Source organism: Cnephaeus nilssonii (genome assembly GCF_951640355.1).
Source record: "Cnephaeus nilssonii genome assembly, chromosome: 20".
NCBI lineage: Eukaryota > Metazoa > Chordata > Mammalia > Chiroptera > Vespertilionidae > Cnephaeus > Cnephaeus nilssonii.
The window spans coordinates 38,056,072-38,077,869 of record NC_137091.1 but is presented as its reverse complement, the minus strand read 5'-3'; the positions used below and the strand labels follow the sequence as shown (position 1 = coordinate 38,077,869).

General features: G+C 51.3%; 1 protein-coding gene across 2 annotated transcripts; it reads left to right on the top strand.

Moving 5' to 3' along the window:
* Positions 1-1,057: 1,057 nt before the first annotated feature.
* LOC307116107 (uncharacterized protein C19orf47) lies at positions 1,058-19,049 on the top strand. 2 transcript variants are annotated; one of them, XM_079799778.1, is made up of 9 exons: positions 1,058-1,162; positions 4,160-4,211; positions 6,522-6,609; positions 6,724-6,838; positions 8,691-8,772; positions 11,330-11,467; positions 12,963-13,115; positions 14,856-14,926; positions 16,520-19,045. In XM_079799778.1, the coding sequence occupies exons 2-9, from the start codon at positions 4,193-4,195 to the stop codon at positions 16,991-16,993; spliced, it is 1,140 nt and encodes a 379-aa protein (XP_079655904.1). In that variant the 5' UTR covers positions 1,058-1,162; positions 4,160-4,192; the 3' UTR covers positions 16,994-19,045. The 2 variants fall into 2 exon arrangements, with proteins under 2 accessions (XP_079655904.1, XP_079655905.1); XM_079799779.1 differs by lacking the exon at positions 1,058-1,162 and having other exon boundaries at positions 4,163-4,211; positions 16,520-16,850; positions 17,512-19,049.
* Positions 19,050-21,798: the final 2,749 nt, after the last annotated feature.

Here is a 21,798-nt window from a genome sequence, read left to right as displayed (position 1 = left end):
AATTTTCCAAATCCCATGGTTTTTCTTTTTCTTTAAAACTACTGATGCATTTTCCTCCAGTCAGTTAACTGGAGAAGGAAAAGCTATTTGCTATCCTAATGAAAACTGGCCTGGCTGGCCTTGAGAAGGAACTCTTAACCTGAAATACAATGGAAGCAGAATAGTCCATTAAATGGAGTGTGATTCCATATTGTCAGGAACTCATCAACTTACCTAATACTCTGTCCCCAGCTCACACCTTGCGTAGGACTGGTATAAGTCAGTGACTGTCCTTTCCTTTTCCTAGCTCACTGAAGATTGATTTATTTTATTTAATGCATACATATCACCTGCTGAGCACTGTTCTAAGTGCTTGGTGTTTATGAACTCATACACATATCACCTGTTGAGCATTATTCCAAGTGCTTGGTGTTTTTGAACTCATTTACTCCTTTAAGAATATATACTCTTATCATTCTTATTTTATAACCGAGGGACGTGAAATCCAGAAAGGTTGCCCTGCCTGCGTGGCTCCGGCTCCGGCGTGGCTCAGTGGTTGAGCGTCAACCTATGAACCAGGAGGTCACAGTTCAATTCCTGGTCAGGGCACATGCCTGCGTTGTGGGCTTGACCCCCAGTGTGGGGTGTGCGGGAGGCAGCTGATTAATGATTCTCTCTTATCATTGATGTTTCTTTTTTTTAAAAAATATGTTTTTATTGATTTCAGAGAGGAAGAGAGGGCGAGAGAGATAGCAACAACCTGGGCATATACTCTGACCAGGAATCGAACTGTGACTTCTTGGTTCATAGGTTGACGCTCAACTATTGAGCGATGCCGGCTGCGCTCATCACTGATGTTTCTATCTCTCCCTTTCCCTTCCTCTCTGAAACCAATTTAAAAAAAGAAAGAAAGAAAGGTTAAGCCATTTGCCCCAGAGTCAGGGTTAGGAAGTGGTAAATTAAGATTTGGATCCATGCCTTCTAAGGGCTTAGCACAGGTTATCTGGTATATGGTAATTACTTGAGTTTTGGGAGTGGTCATTTTTCCATTATTATTAATGTTATAATTTTCACCATTCAGAGAGTCAGCGCTGGAGATGGGCTTTTAACAGTGGAGAGAGGAAACTGAGTCCAGCAGGGAATTCTGCGGCTGTAGGAGGATACCAGTACTTAAAGGCTTCTGGTAAGCATTAACTGAAACCTTGCAAAGACAGGTCATAGTGCCTGGCTCATCGTAAGCCCTTGGCCAGCATTATCATAGCCATTGGACTGACTTGGGTTCAAGTCCAGGCCCGGTAGTTACTTATTGTGTGACCTTGGAGCGGCCATTCTCATCTGTAACATGGGGATCATTTTTACTTTCTTCCCCTGTGGTTGTGAGGAATCACTGAGATATGTATATACTCAGTCCCTGGCTCGTGAACATTCAGTAGGAGCTACTGCATGGGCACTGGAATCGGGGAGAACTTGTTTTTGAATCCCAGTAAAGCCATTTGCTAGACGTGGCATTTGGCAAATGACTGCACCTCAATGAGTTGGTTTCTCTCATTGATTAAAATGGGTCTGATACTAGTCCTCACTCGTGAGGAGGGTGTGAGGCATCAGCATATGCCTGGCTCTGGTCCTGGTGTATGAGATGTTTTTCTGCCTGACTTATTGAAGCCTCTCCTTGCCCTGCCCTTTGAGAGAGGCAGTTATGTTATCTTTGTCCAGTAGTAAAATCCAGGAGGGGAAGTGGGTGTTAGAGAGCCAAGTACAGGGTGGGATGATGTCGGTGATCATGTTCATCAGTGAAGGATGCAGCAGGAGCCAGGGAAAGGCAGGATGAATCCTCGCTGGGGGCAGAGGAGAGAATCTCACGTGTGGGGACTTAGGGGGAGCTTCACAAAGCAGGCAGCAGCAAGGCAGAGTGGAGAAGGGCTTCCCGGGAGAACGGGAGAAGATAAACATTCCAGGCACAAGTGACCTTCTGTGTGAAAACTGGGAGGTAGGCAAAGCCCCTGAGTGTTAGCAGAAAGGCTGGGGTGGGAGGCCTGGGAGTTAAGAATAGCCCACACTTTGTGAGCATCAGACAGCGTCTCAGGTGCTTCATCCACAGAAGCTCATGTGCCCTCACGGCATTTGTCTAAGGCCATAGTCAGCAAACTGCGGCTCGTGAGCCACACGCGGCTCTTTGGCCCCTTGAGTGTGGCTCTTCCACAAAATACCATGGCCTGGGCGAGTCTATTTTGAAGAAGTGGCGTTAGAAGAAGTTTAAGTTTAAAAAATTTGGCTCTCAAAAGAAATTCCAGTCGTTGTACTGTTGATATTTGGCTCTGTTGACTAATGAGTGTGCCGACCACTGGTCTAAGGTAAGGAAAGTTTGTATCTTCCCAGTTTACAGATGGGGACACTGAAGCTCGACTGGTAAAGTAATTTGCTAAGGCCACACAGCTAGTAAGTGGTAGAGCCAGATTTGAACCCTGCAGTCTGGTTAGAGTCCTTACTCTTTTACTGCTTCTGTTAAGCCATCAGAATGCGGGGGGGAGGGGGACAGATGGAGTGTGCTGGACAGAGGGCCTTCTGCACCCCATAGAGGAGGTGGACGGGGATGAGGGCGAGGGATCAGAGTCGGGGGCTGGGGTGGGTGGCAGGGAGCAGAGTGAAGGATGAGGGCAGAGGAAATGGAGGATACGGCAGGGTCAGAGAAGAGGATGAGGGCTAAGGGGGAAGTTTGGGACGGATGTTCCTGGAGTCAGATAGCATTGAATCATCAGGAGAGAAAGTTACTTCCGTTAGTTTCTTTTCAGTGCTGCTATTAACGTCCGGGAGAAAGTTTTCATTGGTGCTAATATGTCTCTAACACCTTTCTAGCACCTGCTAATCTCTTAGGTGAAAATCGGTTTTTCATTTCTTCTCTGAGGCCCCTCATGATTTGGTGCCCCACCTGTCTGCCCTTGTCTCCTCTCACTCTCCTGCTCACTCCACTGCAGCCAACATGTCAGATGGGCTCCTGGCTCAGGGCTCTGGGCTTACCTTCCGCTGGAACACTCTTCTTCTGTAAAACCACATGGCTCACTCCTCCACCACCGTTGGGTCTCTGAATGTCACTTTAGAGTGTTCTTCCCTGATCACCCTCTTTAGGATTGCAACCTCTTTCTTCCCAGGCCCTCCATGTTTCTCCGGGACACTAAAGGCTTTCTGACACACCACACCTTTTTTTTTTCCTTTTAAAAAAACATTTTTTATCGATTTTTAGAGAGAGAGGAAGGGAGTGGGGGGAGACAGAGAGAGAAACGTCAATGTGAGAATAAAGGGCAAAACACTGATTGGGCCCTGACCGGTTTGGCTCAGTGGATAGAGCGTCGGCCTGCGGACTCAAGGGTCCCAGGTTCGATTCCGGTCAAGGGCATGTACCTTGGTTGTGGGCACATCCCCAGTAGGGGGTGTGCAGGAGGCAGCTGATGGATGTTTCTCTTTCATCGATGTTTCTGACTCTCTCCCTCTCCCTTCCTCTCTGTAAAACAACAACAACAACAACAACAAAAATAACATTGATTGGCTGCCTCCTGCATGCCCCCTTTTGGGCATCAGGCCCAAAGCCCAGGCATGTGCCCTGACTGGAAATCGAACCGTGACCTCCTGCACATAAGTTGATGCTCAACCACTGAGCCACACCAGCCGGGCTGACACACCACATCTTAACTGTTCTGCTTGTTTCCTCTCTGTGTCCCCCTTCCCCCTTTCCTTACCTAAATGCCAGGTTCCATGTTTTTGTTCACCTCAGTATCCCTAGCTCCTAGAACAGTGCTTCACACTTAGTAGGTGTGAAGCATACAGTTTTTGAATGAATGAATGAATGAATGGATGGATGGAGTATTTATGCTTAAAGTCTTGGGTAGGGGCTGTCCTTTTCCCCTCTCTTTTTCCTTCCTCTCTTTTTCTAGCTAGAAACTTTTGAGGTGTGTGGAATAGAGCTGTGGACATTTGCTGTCCCTGGGCCTTGTCCCAGGCAAAAGGGATAGTTGTGGTGGCAGCTCTGTCCCAGGCTGACTTCCTGCCAGCTGCTCCAGGCTATTCCTGGGCTCTGAGCCCCCAGTCCAGGAACGCTCCTCTGGCAGGCAGACAGGCAGCGCGAGAGGGACAAGCACTCACAGCCGGTGGCAACTCCTGAGCCCTCTCCCCTTGTTCTCTCTTCCAGGCTCCAGGGAGCGGCGTGAGGGCCAGGGCGACAATGGTCTCAGTGACAATGGGTGAGTCTGTGGACTTCTCTCCGGGGCCCCCTCTCCCCACTGCCCTCTTTGAGGTCTGACCTTGTTGGGGACGACGTGGTGGGGGAGGGAGGGCCGGTCACAGGCAGGAACAGCTGTTCTGTGAGGACCATGGAGGTGGGGCCAGGCCTGCTCAAGGCCTACCCGCTTCCTCTCTGTGTCTTTGCCTCCTGCAGCCTCGTTTAGCCATAAAGGACTTGGGTGTTGAAGTCCAGCAGATCCCCCGCATGGCCTCTCAGAGGCTCAGTTTTCTCACCTGTAAAATGGCGATACTAATACTTCCTACAACCTGGGATGTAATAAGGATTAAGGAGGTTATTGCACGTAAAATCCTGGGCATAGTTTTTTTTGCAGTTCCTTTTGCTTTAGGCAGCTAGCTACTCCCAACCTATGTGGTACTTTTTTTCCCCCTTAAGAGCTTGATTGAGATACAGTTCATATTTTTACAATGACTTGTTTAAAGGCTACAATTCAGAAGTTTATATACATATCTTTTTTCAAAATATATTTTTATTGATATCAGAGAGAAAGGGAGAGGGAGAGAGAGATAGAACATCAGTGATGAGAGAGAATCATTGATTGGCTGCTTCCTGCACACCCCCCACTGGGGATCGAGCCCGCAACTTGGAAACATGTGCCCTTGACTAGAATCGAACCCAGGATCCTTGAGTCCACAGGCCAATTCTCTATCCACTGAGCCAAACCGGCTAGGGCTACATATCTTTTTCTATTCACAGATTTGTGCAACCATCACCACAATCGATTTCTTTCAAAACATTTTCATCTCCCCCCAAAAACCCAATATCCATTAGCAGCCACTCCCTCCACCCCCGGACCCTCGCACCACGAATCCACGAATCCACTTTTTACCTCTATGGATCTCTAGATTTACCTTTTCTGGACATCTATACTAATAATAGAGGAATATACAAATTGTCTGGGACGCTGTCACAGTAACTAACAACTGAACAGCAGGTTGGCAGGCTGCATGGGGCAACAAGGCCGGCAGGGGGGTTAGTGAGGGACGACCAAACGACTGAACAGCAGGCTGCGTGGGGCGACCAGGCTGGCAGGCGGGGGGGCAGTTGGGGGCAACCAGGCCGGCGGAGGGGGATAGTTGGGGGCAACCAGGCCGCGGGGTGGGGGGTGGGCAGTAAGGGGCTACCAGGCCAGCAAGGGAGCAGTTAGGGGCGACCAGGCTGACAGAGGAGGGCAGTTGGGGGCAACCAGGCAAGCAGGCAGAGGTGGTTAGGGGTGATCAGGCTGGCAGGTGAGCAGTTAGGAGCCAGTGGTCCCAGATTGTGAGAAGGATGTCTGACTGAGGATCGAGCCTAAACCAGCAGTCGGACACCCCCCGAGGGGCCCTGGATTGGAGAGGGTGCAGGCCTGGTTGAGGGACACCCCTCCACCCCATGCATGAATTTCATGCACCAGGCCTCTAGTTTCATATAAATGGAATTATTACCAGTGTGGCTCAGTTGGTTGGAGTGTCATCCTATGCACTGAAGGGTTTCGGGCTTGATTTGATATTTCTCTCCCCCCCCCCCTTCCTCTCCCTTTCTCTAAGCATGTCCTTGAGTGAGGATTAAAATAAACAAACTAGCAGGGAATGTTGGATGTAATATTATGTATCATGAGAAAGAAAAAGAATGTTGCTAATTAAACTGGCAGCCGGCTGGGGTGGTTTCATGGTTGAGCATCGACCTATGAATTAGGAGGTCACAGTTTGATTCCCCGACAGGTCTGTCAAGGCACATGCCGGGGTTGGGGGCTTGATCCCCAGTAGGGGCGTGCAGGAGGCAGCCGATCAATGATTCTCTGTCATCATTGATGCTTCTCTCTCTCTCTCCCTCTGCTTTTCTCTCTGAAATCAATACAAATATATTTTTTAAAAACCCACAAAAGACAACTGTGGCACACCATCGATTGTGAGATAGATCCTGGTTTCAGAGATATTAAAAAAGAAAAGAAAGATTTTACTTGAAATCAGTGATCTTACCTAACACCTGGCCTAACAGAGCAGGGTCAATTTGAAGGTCACACCAAAGAAAACAAGAAGGAAGTTTAGAAACAGTAAGCTAGGGGCTTCCTCATTGGCAAAGTGGGGGAGTCAATGCTACTTAGGCAGGCGCTGTCAGGCAGGCGTAATTCCATAATCTGTGTAAAGCACTCAGCCCAGGGCCTGGCATTTGATAAGCATTTAATTTGTGGGAGCCGTTGCTGTTGTGGTTTTGCTGTGGCTGTTCTGTAAAGAGAATAATGTGAGTAATGAGTCCTGTCCACCCCCACCAGCCACTTCTGAGTGGATCCAGTTCTTTAAGGAAGCCGGCATTCCTCCGGGACCTGCTGTCAATTACGCTGTGATGTTTGTGGATAATAGGTAAGGGGCGCCGAGGGGATGAGCCAAACTCGGGGAGAGGTGGGAGGAGACAGGGAGCTGGCTGGCCCACCCGCCCTGGTCCACCGTGGCCTCACTGCTGACCCTCCCCTGCAGGATCCAGAAGAGCATGCTGCTGGATCTTAACAAGGAAATCATGAATGAGCTGGGCGTGACTGTGGTGGGCGACATCATTGCCATCCTCAAGCATGCCAAGGTGGTACACCGCCAGGTGGGTGCTCTGTGCCATCTCTCTGTTCCTGGGTTTAGGGTTGGGGGGGGGGGGCAGTGGCAGAGCTGACAGGAGGCTTAAAAGCAAAGGCAGGCAGACCTAGGATCCAAGGCTGGTTCTGCATTTGCTGTGTGACATTGGGCACTTTGCCTAACCTCTCTGAGCCTTTGTCCATCTGTAGTGCGCACATAGGCAAACCTATTTTGCAGGGTGATTGTAAATATTACATTGTAAAGCCTAGTACAGTGTAAACAGTAGGGCTTCAGTAAGCGCTCTCCGTGTTACTATTACTAGTTGTCATCTTACTAATATAATTATCATGACCAGGATTCTTCTCTGTCCCCAGGACAGAAGCTTCCTATGTGGGATCCAGTTGGTGACTTGGCCAACAGTATGGTGGTTCCATTCATTACTGGCCCCGCTGGCTGGCCCCTCTGGTTACAATGTCCTTAGACTAATGATTTCGCCTCCCTGAGTCTCTCTGAAACAGGCTTTTCGCACACCCTGCTGCAGAGGGTGGCTTTGGCCATCTACCAAATAGTGTATGTGGCAAGGAGTGCCAGGTCTGGCGTGACGTGCTTGTGAAGTTACGATTGCTAACACTTACCATGTGCTTGCCATGCCTGCCATGGCTGTCTCTGCCCTTTATACTTATTAACTCATTTGCTCCTCCCTTCACTTGACCAAGAAGGAAACTTGCTTCAGAGCTGCACCCCAGCACTCCACTCTACCACGTAGCGGCTGCGGGGTTACTCTCATATCCAGTAGCTCCCTCCATCCCAGAGATGGTCCTCATAGTTCCCCCATCCAGAACAAGCCCCGGCAGTGCGGGCTTCTCCAGCCAGGGGCATTCTCTGCGTTATCACGGAGATGGTCACAGAGCCACACTTCTTTATCTTTAAACTTTTATTTTTTTAAATATATATATATTTTATTGATTTTTTACAGAGAGGAAGGGAGAGGGAGAGAGAGTTAGAAACATCAGTGAGAGAGAAACATCAATCAGCTGCCTCCTGCACGCCCCCTACCGGGGATGTGCCCGCAACCAAGGTACATGCCCTTGACCAGAATCGAACCTGGGACGCTTGAGTCCACAGGCCGACGCTTTATCCACTGAGCCAAACCGGTTAGGGCTAAACTTTTAAATTTGGGAATAATTTTTGATTTCTAGAAATGTTCCAACAATAGTACAGAAAGTTTCGTGTGTCCTTCACTCAGCTTTTCCTCATGTTAACATCTTACATAGTGATGGTACATTTGTCAAAACTAAGAAATGAACAGTAGTATGCTAGCATTAACTAAACTACAGACTTTCTGGATTTCATTCATTTTCCATTGATACCCTTTTCCTGTTCCAGGATGCCTCACTGCATTGACTGATGTCTTCTTTGTTTCTCTCTTTAAAAATTTATTAGAGAGAGAGAGAGAGAAACATTGATATGTTGTTCCACTGTTCATGCATTCATTGGTTGCTTCCTGGATGTGCCCTAACTGGGGATCAAACCCACAGCCATAGCTTATTGGGACAAGGCTCTAACCAACTAAGCTCCTTGGCCAGGCTAAACTTATTTTTCAATTACAGTTGATACACAATATTGTCTTAGTTTCAGGTGTCAACATAGTGATTTAACATGACCTTGACAGTTTTGAAGAGCACTGGTCAGATGTTTTGTAGACTGTCCCTCAGTTAGGATTTGTCTGTTTTCTCCTGGTTAGGAGTGAAATGTCTTGAAATCTTTTCTCTAGCAGCTCTGATACCCCTAGTTTGGTTTAGATTTCTGAGTCCCCTGTTCCCTCACCTGATGCCCCGTCCCCCTGGTAACCCAGGCACTTTTTTTTTTTTTTTTTACAGGACATGTGCAAAGCTGCTACTGAGTCGGTGCCCTGCAACCCTAGCCCCCTCCCGGGCGAGATTCGCCGAGGCACCCCTAGTGGTGAGTCCCATCTGCTCATTCTTACCCTCCTGCAGTAAAGGGAACACACCTGGATTCTGCAGAGGTGGCAGCAAAGGCATCTGAGGCCCTCTTCTCTTAGGGAAAAATCCACTGGGTGATGAGGGGCTGGTGGTAGTTCTGTCCTGTAAAGTCACTGCGAACACCGAATTAGTGGACACTGAATCACGCTCCTACGAGCAATACAAGGTTAGGTTCCTGCAAACCTCTGATCACCACATTTTTCCTTAGCTGATCAATACTGAACCTTCTTTTATGCGAGTTTCCATTTAAAGACACTTTACTTACTATCTATTGTTGATTCATTAACATTGAACTGTGGTCAATAACACTATAACTCATTCCTGAACGGAGCTGATCTCACACAGGTATTTTTTTCCATAAGGCACATACATCAGTGCCTCCTTGCACTTAGGAACACAGACTGCACTTCAGTGCTGTGCTTAGGGGCCGTTTTAATCAGCACAACCATAGACCACTTGTTTACAGTATGAGAGCTGAAACAAGGACACAGCGTGTGGCTTGTTTGGCCTCAGTTGGGAGTGTGGGTGTTGGGCGACTCAAGTTTTTCGCCATTCTGCGCATGTCTGTGAATGACCACAGAGGCACTGTGAGTGTTAGTTTTGGGGGTTACAAGTAAATTTTAGTGAAGAGGTGAATTTGAAAATATGGAATCAGTGAATGGTGAGAACCGGCTCTAGTTTTACTTTTGTTTCTTTATTATTATGATACATTAAAAAAAAATAAACCTAAAAAAAACACACCTAAAAAATGTAACATGCATATTTGTTAGCCTTTGCAAGCCACCCCAAAACTGGTTTCAAACACCGACATTTCTTTCCCCTGGCTTTATGACTTGGTTGGTCATTTCTGCTCTTGGCCAGCTCAGCTGGTCTCGATGGCTGATCTAAGAGACCTCAACACACATCTGATGGCTGGCTTGATGTCAACAGGGGCAATTTGGGCACATGCCTCTCATTTCCTAGCAGCTAGCTCAGGCTCATCCGTACAAGGGTGGTTGCAGGACTCCCAAAAGCAGCATAGGAAGGCAGCCCCCATTTTTTCAGATCACCTCTAAGCCTCTGCTTGTGTAACATTTGCTCTTGTCCCATTGGCCAGAGCCAGTCACATGGCTCAACCCAGAGTCATTGTGGGCAGGGCCTACCCAAAGGCATGTTCAAGGGAGGCTGAACAAATTGGGGGTTCGTTTCTGTAAACATCTCCTACAACTTACATGCAGGAAAGGGTTCAGATCACAACAGTACAGCTGAATGACCTCATAGACGGGACACCATGTGGGCAGCAGTCACGATGGCAGAGCACAAAGCACCTAATGCTAACATTCAGGAGAGACAGACAGTTGTTTTCCCTCTGCCTAAATGGTGCTAACTTGCCATGATTATACGTGTCTCCGACTGTCTCCCTCCCATGCTGGGATTGGCCTCTGCTACTTAGCTTTACATGCTACAGTTCTCACCTTATACCCTAGGGCAGTGGTCAGCAAACTCATTAGTCAACAGAGCCAAATATCAACAGTACAATGATTGAAATTTCTTTCGAGAGCCAAATTTTTTAAACTTAAACTTCTTCTAACGCCACTTCTTCAAAATAGACTCGCCCAGGCCGTGGTATTTTGTGGAAGAGCCACACTCAAGGGGCCAAAGAGCCGCATGTGGCTCGAGAGCCGCAGTTTGCCGACCACGGCCCTAGGGCATCCCTCTCTTGCTCTACAGAAAACAGGGTCCATCAGAGACTGTCCCCCACTCCCAGAGGGAGGTCACCGCTTTTCTTGCCCCAGCCCAGCTGGAGCCAGACCCACATTCCCAGGCCTGGCTGAGTGACCCCCACTCTGAATCCCAGTTCCCTTGTCGGTATAGTTGGTTATCAGTAGGGTCTGTCTAGCACAGATGTTGGGGAGTTGGTGGTAGTGTTCATCTTTTCAGTAGATGCTTATCGAGGGCTGTGAAGTGCCAGAAATGTTGTGGGCACTGGGGATACAGCAGTGAACTGGCAGAGTCTCCTCAGGGAGCTTGCATGCTCTGGGAGAATCCAGTAAACAAATAATGTAACTTAACGTTGAGCAGCAGTAAAGGCTATGAAGGAAGAGAAAGTGTAGTGTAGGGCAGGTGGATGGGGTGGTCCGGGAAGCGTTCTCTGAGGAGACCATGTGAGAGGAGACCTGCGTGAAGAGGCCGAGCAAACCTGTTGGTACTCCGGGAACGGCGTGCCCGGCCAAGGGAACGGCTTGGCTGAAGTGCAGCGTGGATGGGAGGGTCAAGGTCTGTGTGGGGCTGCATCGCTAACTGATGGGTGAAGTATGGTAGGGACCAGTCTGGTCTTGGGTCTCAGGAAAGGCCCTCAGGGCAGGGAGGGGTAGGCTAGTTCCTGGAAAGACTGGCCCACCCAACCCTCAGGCATCCCCACAGGAGGACAGCACAGCCACAGAGGAACTCCTTCCCCATTCAGTCCTAAGGCTGGCCTCCAGCCGGCCTCCCTCCCAGGGCCCACTGCACTGGACTCTTCCTTTTCCTCCCTGCAGCCGCCTCCCGAATGATCGCCAACAGCTTGAACCGAGACTCCCCACCTGGAACTCCCCCGAGGCGGCCAGATACCAGTACCTCTAAGATCTCCGTCACCGTGTCCAATAAGATGGCAGCAAAGAGTGCCAAGGCCGCTGGTGAGGGGACTGGGGCAGGTGGTGGGAGGAGCTGGAGGTGAATGTGGGTTGGAAGATGGGGGTCATGTTCCCAGCGTTGTGAGTGCCTGAAGGCCACCAGGTTCAAAGGGTTTGTCATTGATCACGTCACTGCACCTCTGGGAGCCTCGCTTTCCACGTCTATAGATTGGGGCTGGGGGTACCCTACCCAGAGGACAGTCGGAAGCACTTGAGATGGTGTATGTAAGCACAGGTGCACTGTGGTTCTCACTCAGTGCTGGGTTCAGTCTTTTTAATTTTATTTTATTGTGGCCAGAACACTTAACATGAGGTCTACCCTCTTAACCAAGTGGTAAGTGTACGCAGCAGTACTGTTGACTGTAGGTGGTTCAGTCTTTTTTAACAGATGTTCACTGAGCCCCGCACTGAGCCGGCCCTGTGCTTGATGCCTGGGGTCAAAGGTAAAGAAGCTACTGTTTCCTCTCAGCAGCCAGAGGGATCTTTCAGAACCCTCAGCCAGATCTTTTCACACCTTTGTCTAAAACTCTCCAGGGCTTCCCATTATCCCAGCAATAAAATCCAGTCCTAAGTGGATTCCTCTCTTGTGTCCCTTTCCCTTGCTCACTGCCTCCGGGCCCCCTCCAGGCTCCTTCCCCCTGTGGGGCCTTTGCCCCGTGTCCCCTTCCTTTGCAGACTTCCCAGGCTGGCCTCTGCTCTTCTAGGTCTCAGCTCGAAAGCTGGGATTGGGACTCTGGCCTTAGGGCTGTCAAGCCCTCTCTATGCTGCCACTTTCCCCTTTGTTGGACCCATCCCACAACATGATGTTGGCACGAGTGGAACCTGAGGCCCGGGGAGGGGGCTTGGTAATCTGACCCCCAGCCCCATCATGCCCTGTCCACCTCCTTGGCACCCCGCACGCTCCCTTTTTGCTGGGGGCGTTTGCAAGTGCCTCATCCCCCTTCTGGCCTTGTGATTTGCCTGCCATGAGAAAGAAAGTTAAAATTACTTTCCAAAGTTTGAAAAGGTAGCCTGGGAGGGACTGGCACTCTTCCCCCTCAACACATTTGAGGGGATTCTTTTTTGTGAAAACGGAGTTAAAATTTAGTTACATACAGCTTGTAAGTTTAGGACTTGATTAGTTTTTGAAAGGTGAGCACACCTGTGAAACCACTACCTGGTGGGGCTCGGTAACCTTCCCTCCCAACCCAGGTCTGGGGGAGTCTGGGCTGGGAGGTGAGCTGCTTGGGGTGGACAGAGCCACAGAGAGTGGGAGACCCACCGCAGCCTGGGGTTTCCGAGGACCTTCTGCCCCGGCTGGCTCAGACCTCTGAGTTTCTCATCTGAGTTCCCGGTGGCTCAGAGTCAGTGGTGATGGGGTGGTTGGGAAGATAAGGGGTTCCAGTCATGCGGATGCATGGAGATGAAGGGCACATATGTGCCCTTTGCAGGGCACCTGGTCCCTATCCTGGGAGAACATCCTATCCTAGAAGGCGCTCAGCCACACCCTCTTCCCCAGCTGCCCTGGCCCGCCGGGAAGAGGAGAGCCTGACTGTCCCCACCAAGCGCCGCAGGGTCACTGCCGAGATGGAGGGGAAATACATCATCAACATGCCCAAAGGCACCACCCCCCGGACCCGCAAGATCCTTGAGCAGCAGCAGGCGGCGAAAGGTACTGGCCTGGCAGGGGTGCACGCTGGCATAGACTGCGTTTCCCTTTTGGTCTCATCCCGCTGGCATTGGCTGAGAAGCAGGCTGTAAAGGGACCCGGGGGACCTTGGACCAAGGGAACAGCGATGGTAGCCATAGAGGAGGGGGTAGGTTACCACCTCTGCCCTTGTGTCCTGAGGTTAGTGTTGCAGGTCTGTAGTCCCTCAGCCTGGCGCTCTTCACGGTGAGGGTGGGGAGGGTTCAGGGGCATGGATTTGGTGATGGCTGCCTCTAAAGCTGTGCTGTGCCTGGCTGAGGGCAGGTGCCCCAAGAAGTGGGGACTGTCGTTATGAGCCCGAGGGGTCTGGTTGAGATTCAGTCCAGCGCTGCAGCTTGTATTTGGTAGTACGGAGATGGCTCTCTGTGGACTCAGAATATAGTCTGTGTTCTCATGGGAAAACGTTTAGATGATGCAGAAGCATGTACAGTAAAAACAGACTGTTTCCCTCCCTCCCACCTCCCTGCCTGTTGCTAACCTTTCCAGACTAACATCCATGAACTTACTTGCATCTGTATACATGTCCACACACATATGGGCGTTTTTTTCCTTCTAAATGTGTGGCATCATCCTGTAGGTATTATTCTATTACTCTTCTATTGAGGTCTTTTCACTTTAGTGTATGTACATCTACAGTCCATCCTCCATATCCATGAGTTTTGCATCCATGGACTCAACTAACTGCAGATTGAAAATATTCAGGGAAGCCCTGGCTGGTGTTCGCAGTGGTTAGAGCACTGGCCAGTGCATCGAAGGGTTGCGGGTTTGATTCCTGGTCAAGGGCATGTACCTGGGTTGCAGGTTTGATCCCCACCCCAATCAGGGTGCATGTGGGAGGCAACCGATCGATGTCTCTCTCTCACATCAATGTTTCTCTCTCTCTCCCTCCCTCCCCATTACCCCTCTCTCCCTTCCACTCTTTCTAAAAATCAATGGGAAAAAATATCCTCTGGTGAGGATTAACAAAAAAAGGAAAAAAGAAAAGAAAAGAAAATATTCAAGGGGGAAAAAAAGCCCAGAAATTTCCAAAAAGCAAAACTTGAATTTGCCACGTGCTGAGTGCTACCCTTGATCCCTGTGAATGACATAGTGATAAGTAGGTGTACCCGGCTTTAACACCATGGAAATAGAGATGATTTGCACATACTGTGCCATTTTATATGAGGGACTTGAGCTTCGCGGATTTTGGTACTCATGGGGTACTGGAACCAGTCCCCCTCAGATACCGAGGAACGGCTATGCTCATTCTTGCTAATGATTGTTTAATATTTCTTCCGTATTTATATATCGTATCAAGCAGTCTGTTGGTGACTGTTTAGGTTGTTATTTAGAGAGAGAACTTGTTACCATTCATCAGATTTTCTCAGAGGCCTATGACCCCAAAAAGAGTGAGAGGCCCAAGTAGTGATCAAGAACTCTTCCTGCACACACACTTGATGAACTTGTATGAGGTACAAGGAACATATGTCAATTTTAGTTCATCCTTCCCACAGCAGACACCAGCCAGGAGCCGGTGGGTTAAGGTCAGTGTTAACCAAAAAGTGTAGACAAAGCCTAACTGGGCCCAGTGTGTGCCTATTGTACCAGCGCTGCTTGGGGTCCAGGCTGCCATGTTGTCCCCTCCCTTGTCTGCACATGTTCACCCGGGTCTGGGCCACAGGGGCCACTCAGCAGGTGCTGAACGATGGCCTCGCTTCCCTCCAGGTCTCCACAGGACGTCTGTGTTCGACCGCCTCGGTGCCGAGACCAAGGCAGACACCACGACGGGCAATAAAGTGAGTTGGAGACTGGGGAGCCACTCGGGGCTCTCAAATTCTTGTCCTCCCTGGGTGTTGTTCCTGACACTTCCCACATCTCACCCCTGGCACACCCTGGGCCCATCTCACCTACCTTTCCAGCCTCAGTTCCCTTCTTTGCACTGGCGGCTTCCCTGTCTTCTGCCCTGACCTGTCCCGACGTCCAGTCCTGGGGTCTGGCTGACTCCTGGATGCTGCCCTGTCCCAAACCACCTTCAGCATCATCCCCCAAAGCAACCCCTCTCCTGGGCCCTGTCTCAGGGACGCCCCACGGTCCTCATTCTAGGCAGTCACCAGACGGATGGCGCCATCTGTCTTGCCTGCTCTGCCACCTCTCCCTGTCTGGATAGGGCAGTGGCCTTCTAACTGGTCACTGCAGCTACCGAGAACCCCTGCAGCCCTTCTCCCACAGCAGCAGCGTGTGCTGCCACCAGACAGGCCGCCCGCCGCCCCCTGCAAGCCCACTCTTCTCCCCTTGGCCCTGCAGTCACAGGCCCGAGGCATGGTGCGTGCGTAGGAGCACCCAGCCTGGGCCCGCTGCACAGGGTGAATCTGCCACCGCCTGGCTGCATGGCCTTGGCCATGTCACTTATGCCCTTCCTACCTTGGTTTCCTGCATAGCAGCCACCTGATAGGGTGATCGTGAGGATTAAGTGAGAGGTACCTGCATGGTGCTATGGGGTCTGGGGCGTGGTAAGCACCCTTCAGTGTCACCAGCTGCATTTGCTGCCTCAGCCCCTCACCCACCAGGCCTCACCCGCTCTGGCCTTTTCTCACTTCCTAGAATCTTGGCATGAGCACGATAATGGCACTCAGGGTCATGTGGCTTGAAGACGGAGCCACGTCCAGAGCTTGGCCCAAGCCAGTGCTGCAGTGATTCTTACTCCGGCCTCGGGGACTCAGCTGCTCCTTTTGCTGCTCATTCAGTCCTGAGGGTCTGGCTTAAACGTTGGTGTTTCCGAAAGCTTCCCTGCACTCCGAGAAGAGACGAGGCTTCCCTGTCTCCTGCTCTCCAGCACCCCCCTCCCCTCCACAGAATGGATCCCTGTCGTAATTAGAGGATTACTTGTGTCATTTCCAGTGCCAGGTCTGTCTTCCCCTCTGGACTGTGAGCCCCCTGAGGACAGGGCCAGGCCTGTCTTGGGCACCCCTGTGTCCCCAGCACCACCCAGCACAGGGCCAGGTACAGGGTCAGGACTCAGAAAATATCTGTCGAGTCATGACCAAATTTGTCTTTTCTCTCCTGTTCATCTGTAAACCTTAGCCGATGGTCTTACCTCTTTGTGGCATGTGCTTTCTCCTCTCCTTACGAGACCCACTTCCGGTCAGCTCGCAGATCTCATCTCAGATGTCCCTTCCCCAGGGAGCCTTTCCTGACCTCCACCCAAGGTCAGGAGCCTCCTCTGGGCTCCCCTAGACCTCCCTGTCATGGCTCTTGCCAATATCTATGTGTCACCAATGGGTGTTTCTCTCAACTTCGATCTCGGAGGCCAGCAGGCACATGAGGCAGCTGTCCATTATCACATGCTGAATGACTAAATGACTCACTTGTCCTGTCTCTGACCTCCACAGCCCACGGGAGTCTTCAGCCGCCTGGGGGCTACCCCAGAGATGGATGAGGATCTGGCTTGGGACAGCGACAATGACAGCAGCAGCTCCGTCCTCCAATATGCCGGGGTCCTGAAGAAACTAGGCCCGGGCCCGACCAAGGCCGGTCCCCAGCAGGTGCTGACTGTCAAAGCCAAGGCCACAAGCTCAGCGATGACGGCCAACACCCCGACAGTGCGGCGCCTGGCCCTCCCCTCCCGCCCAGGGTCCCTGGCCAAAGTCAGCGTCATCCAGAGACTGGGCAAGGCTGCCCCTGTGCCCGAGGCCCAGGACAGCCAGGTCACGAGCACCAAGAGTAAGTCATCAGCCGAGGTCAAGGTCACCATTAAGAGGACTCTGGGGCCCCGGGGGAGCAGCTCCAGCGAGGGCCTGGGTGCCCAGATGGACCATGCAGGCACTGTGAGCGTGTTCAAAAGACTGGGCCGCAGGACCTTCTAGCCCACAGGTGGGGCACACGCCCCTCTCCAGGCTCCTGACTCCATCAGTCTCCAGCCAGGGCCCAGCCTTGGATGGCACTGCGGGCCTCCCTCAGGCATTCAGCCCGGCCCGAGCTTTGTGGGGATGCACCCCGTTTACTGAGTCCGAGATGGTCGTTGTGGCCTGGCCTTGCCGCTCCGGGACTTTCCCTTCTCTCGTGTCCTCTGTTCTGTCCTCTCCGACCGTGGCCTTGGCAGGGCCCTCTTTTCTACCTCTCCCGAGTGCCAAGTGCCCTTTATCTCTCCTATACCCGCTCCCTCCCTCTCAGCAGCCTCCACTGCCTCAAACCCCAGCTTCCCGGCCTCTTGGTCCCCAGGAGCAGGTGTTGCCCGGGGGGTCTCCCTTATCCTCCCACCCTGCCGCTTCCTGACTTCCCTCCCATCACTCCTCTGGCCCCCACCCCCCAACTTTAACTTCTTTTTTTTTCTCCCTGTCTTCACTCTATTCATTTATCTTCTGTTTTCTGTCCATGTGGTAAGGCCCGACTGTCCGCTGCATCCTGCCTGACCCTCCTGCACCTCCGGCCTCCCAGCGGCCCCCTCGTCGGCAGTGGCGTCGAGCCTGTTGAGACTGTTAGCAGCCTCACTCCCAGGCTGGAGGGACCTCCCCAGACCCCGGGCTGCAGCGGGGGCACCTCCGTCTTCCTGCCCCGGGCATCTTCTCTCTGAAAGGCAGTGGCGGGTGGCGGGCAAGGGGCACTGGGAAGGGAGGCCAGTGCCGAGAGAAGAAAATAGCTGTTTTAATATATTTTTGACTTTCAAATGTTTTCCTCCCCTCCTTCAAGGTGAGTCACAGGATTGTTTTTCACACAAAGCATGTGATGGAGGGGTCGCAGTGAAGAGCTGGGCTCTGTCTCTGAATGTCAGGCTCCCGGCACACGTGGGCCATGTCTCTGCCGCAGGCCCAAGTCCGAGGCAGTACTGGCCGTGGTCAGCGTGCACTTGGGCCTCCTCCTCCCCTCACCAGGAAGCTGCCTCGGTTCTGTCACTCTGCCCTCCCCCTCCCTAGGTTTCACCTGTTTCTGTCTCTCTCTCTGTTGGTGGCTTTCCAAGTTGCAGGCTCCATTTGAAGGTGAGGGATTCACATGGGTTTGATTTCCACTTGTTCGCTGCTGGACAGCCCCTACTCTGTGCCAGGCCTGCTCTGGGAGCTGGGACCTCCGTGAGCAAGACAGACAAGCCCCTGCCCACGTGTGCTGACTGCTCCAGCCGGGGAGACGGGCAGTGAAGTGACCACGGGATTGAGGGATGAGTGAAAGTGACCAGGGCCTCTTTACTAATTTATTTTATTTTTTAAAATATATTTTTATTGATTTCAGAGAGGAAGGGAGTGGGATAGAGAGATAGAAACATCAATGATGAGAGAGAATCATTGATTAGCTACCTCCTGCATGCCCCCTACTGGGGATCATGCCGCCACCTGGGCATGTGCCCTTGACCAGAATCAAACCAGGGACCTTTCAGTCTGCAGGCGTCCGCACACCAGCTAGGGCAGACCAGGGCTTCTTTAGATGTTGGGGGTAAGAAGACCTTTGGGGGGAGGTGACAGGCTGAGCTGGGAATGAGAAAGCAGCTACATAAAGTTCAAGAGGAGTGTTCAGGCAGAAGAAACGGCTGGGCAAAGGCCTGTCTTGGACAAGGAACGCAGAGGCCAATGTGGCCAGCAAGGAGTGAGGGACCTGCCCTTCAGCACAGGTGGGGGAGGGGGATATCTGAGGCTCTACGACTCGGGGGGAGGAATTTGGGCATCACCCCCCAGAGCACTGAGGAGCTGGGGAGGTTTGAGGCAGGCAGTAATGATCTGAGTTGCCTTCTATGAAGCTGGCTGTGGCCCTGGGAGGAGGATAAATTGCTGGAAGGGTGGGGTGGAGCAGGGAGGCAGTGGCCTGTGGAGAAAGGAAGGTTGGTGGTGGGGAGGCCAGAAATGGATGGCCTCGGGTGTGCTTCAGAGGAGCAGCAGGGTGCTTCAGGGTGCCCTGAGAGACTGGGCGTTGGGGTCAGGGGAGGAGGGGAAGCATGGGTCACTCCTGGATGGGAGACTTGAGCACCTAGAGGAAGGTACTCTGTGAGGCCGGGCGGCCAGGGAAGGAGGAGCGGGTTGGGTGGGAGGGCACTCGGCTTTTCGGCTTTCACCTTGACAGGTGAGCGGGCTGCTGGGGCTCGGGGCCACCTGGGCTGGAGGTCAGCAGCTTCGGGGCGCTCTGAAGGTACTGTTGTGTTCAAAGCCAAGGGCTTGGCGACACCAGCTGAAAAGGAGCATAAGAGAGGGGAGGCCCCAGAGGAGCATGGGGGCCCTTCCCATTTAGAGAACAGGTCTGATAAGGGGGTCACCAAAGAGTGGTGGGGAGTTTGGAAGAGATCGTAGAGCAGGTGGAGATGAGATTAAACCTTATCCATTTTTTTTATCGTGGTAAAATATACATAACATAAAATTTGCCATTTTAGCCCAGCCAGCATGGCTCAGTGGTTGAACGTTGATCTATGAACCAGGAGATCACGGTTTGATTCCCAGTCAGAGCACATGCCCGGGTTTCGGGCTTGATCCCCCGTGTGGGACGTGTGGGAGGTAGCCGATCAATGATTCTCTCTCATCATTGATGTTTATATATCTCTCTCCCTCTCCCTTCCTCTCTGAAATCAATAAGAATATATATATTTTTTAAATTACCATTTTAACCTTTTTTTAAAAAAAATAAAATTCTCACCCAAGGGTATTTTTTCCCATTGATTACTAGAGAGAGTGGAAGGGAAGGAGGAGTGGGAGAGAGAAAGAGAGAAACATTGAGGTGAGAGAGATACATGGATTGGTTGCCTCACTCCAGCACCCCTACCGGGGCTGGGGAACCTGCAACTGAGATACATGCTCTTGACTGGGAATCAAACCGGCGACCCTTCCGTCCACAGGCCCATGCTCTAACCCCTGAGAAACGGGCCAAGGCCCATTTTTAATACATTTTATTGATTTTTTTACTGAGAGGAAGAGAGAGGGATAGAGAGTTAGAAATATCGATGAGAGAGAAACATCGACCAGCTGCCTCCTGCACACCCCCTACTGGAGATGTGCCTGCAACCAAGGTACATGCCCTTGACCGGAATCGAACCTGGGACCCTTGAGTCCGCAGGCCGACGCTCTATCCACTGAGCCAAACCGGTTTCAGCCAAAGCCCATTTTTAAATATACTGTTCACTGGTGTTAAGTACATTCACATTGTTGTATAACCACCACCACCACCATCCATCTCCAGATCTATTTTTGTTTGCCCAAACCCATCACCCATTTATTTTTAGTTTTTTTGGGTGTCATGTCATATTGGGAAGCTACTGTGTGTCAGGCAGTGTCCCAAGCACTAGGCCTGGGGTGTGAAGGGCTGGATTTCAGTATGAGGGACAGTGGTAGAGAGAGCAGCCATAGACCCCTCTCCTGGTGAGGGCCCGGGCTTGGCCCTCATGGGACTGAGGTTGGACCTCAGAGGGACGGCGAGTGATGGTGATGCCAGGGTTGCAGAGTCCTCCCTCTCATGCCCGAGCCATAAGGAGGAGCTCACACACACATGCACTTGCCTTGCTGCTCTTCATCCCCCTGCCCCCCGCCCCACTTCATGGATAATTTTATCAACTGCCAAGGTTAATTGGAAGTGTTTCCGTTACTTAATTTAAGAGCACGGTAATTTCTTGATGTGTAATAGGAACTACGATGATGTAAACAAATGTATAGCTCATTGACCATGAGCAGTTTGCCTGCGTGGGTCAGTCATGTCACTGTGCTCTGCACAGAGGCTCAGAGGGAAGCAGACTGGAAGGCCTCACCCAGCCAGAGTGACAGGCCTGGGCTAGACGTCAGGGAGCTGACCAGGACCCTGGCCCCATATCCCCTACCCTGTGCTGTCTCAAGTACAGATTTGACACAGGGTTCTTTTGGAAAGGGTAAGGGTGGTCCTAGGAGAGTGGTTTTGGATTTTCTAGAGTAATCTATGTTCCCTGCCTGGTCAACTTGCGCTCAAGCATTTGCAGCTCTGGTATGCCATGGGCCATGAGAGTCACATCCCATCCTGCCACCCTTGGCCAGAGGGACCCAAGCTGGATGCCTCCTGCTGCCAGCCTCTCTAGAGCCCCAGTGTCCCACTCATTTCACTTGGTGATTACTCCCAAGCCAGCCCAACAGCTGTGACCCACAGCGATGCATCATTTTTTCCCCTGGTTTTCTTAAATATTTTTGAGCATAAGTAATACACATGGTTCAAAATGCAAAAGGTACAAAAGGCTTTTACAGTGAAAAGTTTCTTCTTGAGTCTTCTGGCCCTCAAGTCCTCTCCTCAGAGGCCACCACTGTCACCAATGTATTGGTAATTCTTCCAGTCAGAGATGTGTGTATGTGTGTACCAGCACACACACACACACACACACACACACACACACGCACGCACGCAGAGGAACATATACACACATCTTTTTTAAAGTATTTTTATTGATTTCAAAGAGGTAGAGAGAAATAGAAACATCAATGATGAGAGAGAATCATTGATTGGCTGCCTCCTGCATGCCTCCAACCAGGATCAAGCCTGTAACCCAGGCATGTGCTCTGACTGGGAATTGAACTGTGACCTCCTGGTTCATAGGTCAATGTTCAACCACTGAGCCACACCAGCCGGGCTAAGCACTCACATCTTAATGGCTTACTTTACTTAACCAGTTCTTTCTGGAAGGGAATTAAAGTTGTGTCCAGTCTCTTGCTATTATGTGAAAAGCTGCAGGAATAACCTTGTTCTC

Bases quoted from the DNA above. Each gene is read 5' to 3' on its own strand.
- LOC307116107 (XM_079799778.1), top strand. The intron at 6,839-8,690 runs GTGGGTGCTCTG...TTTTTTTTACAG, and splicing joins CCAAGGTGGTACACCGCCAG to GACATGTGCAAAGCTGCTAC. The intron at 13,116-14,855 runs GTACTGGCCTGG...GCTTCCCTCCAG, and splicing joins GCAGCAGCAGGCGGCGAAAG to GTCTCCACAGGACGTCTGTG.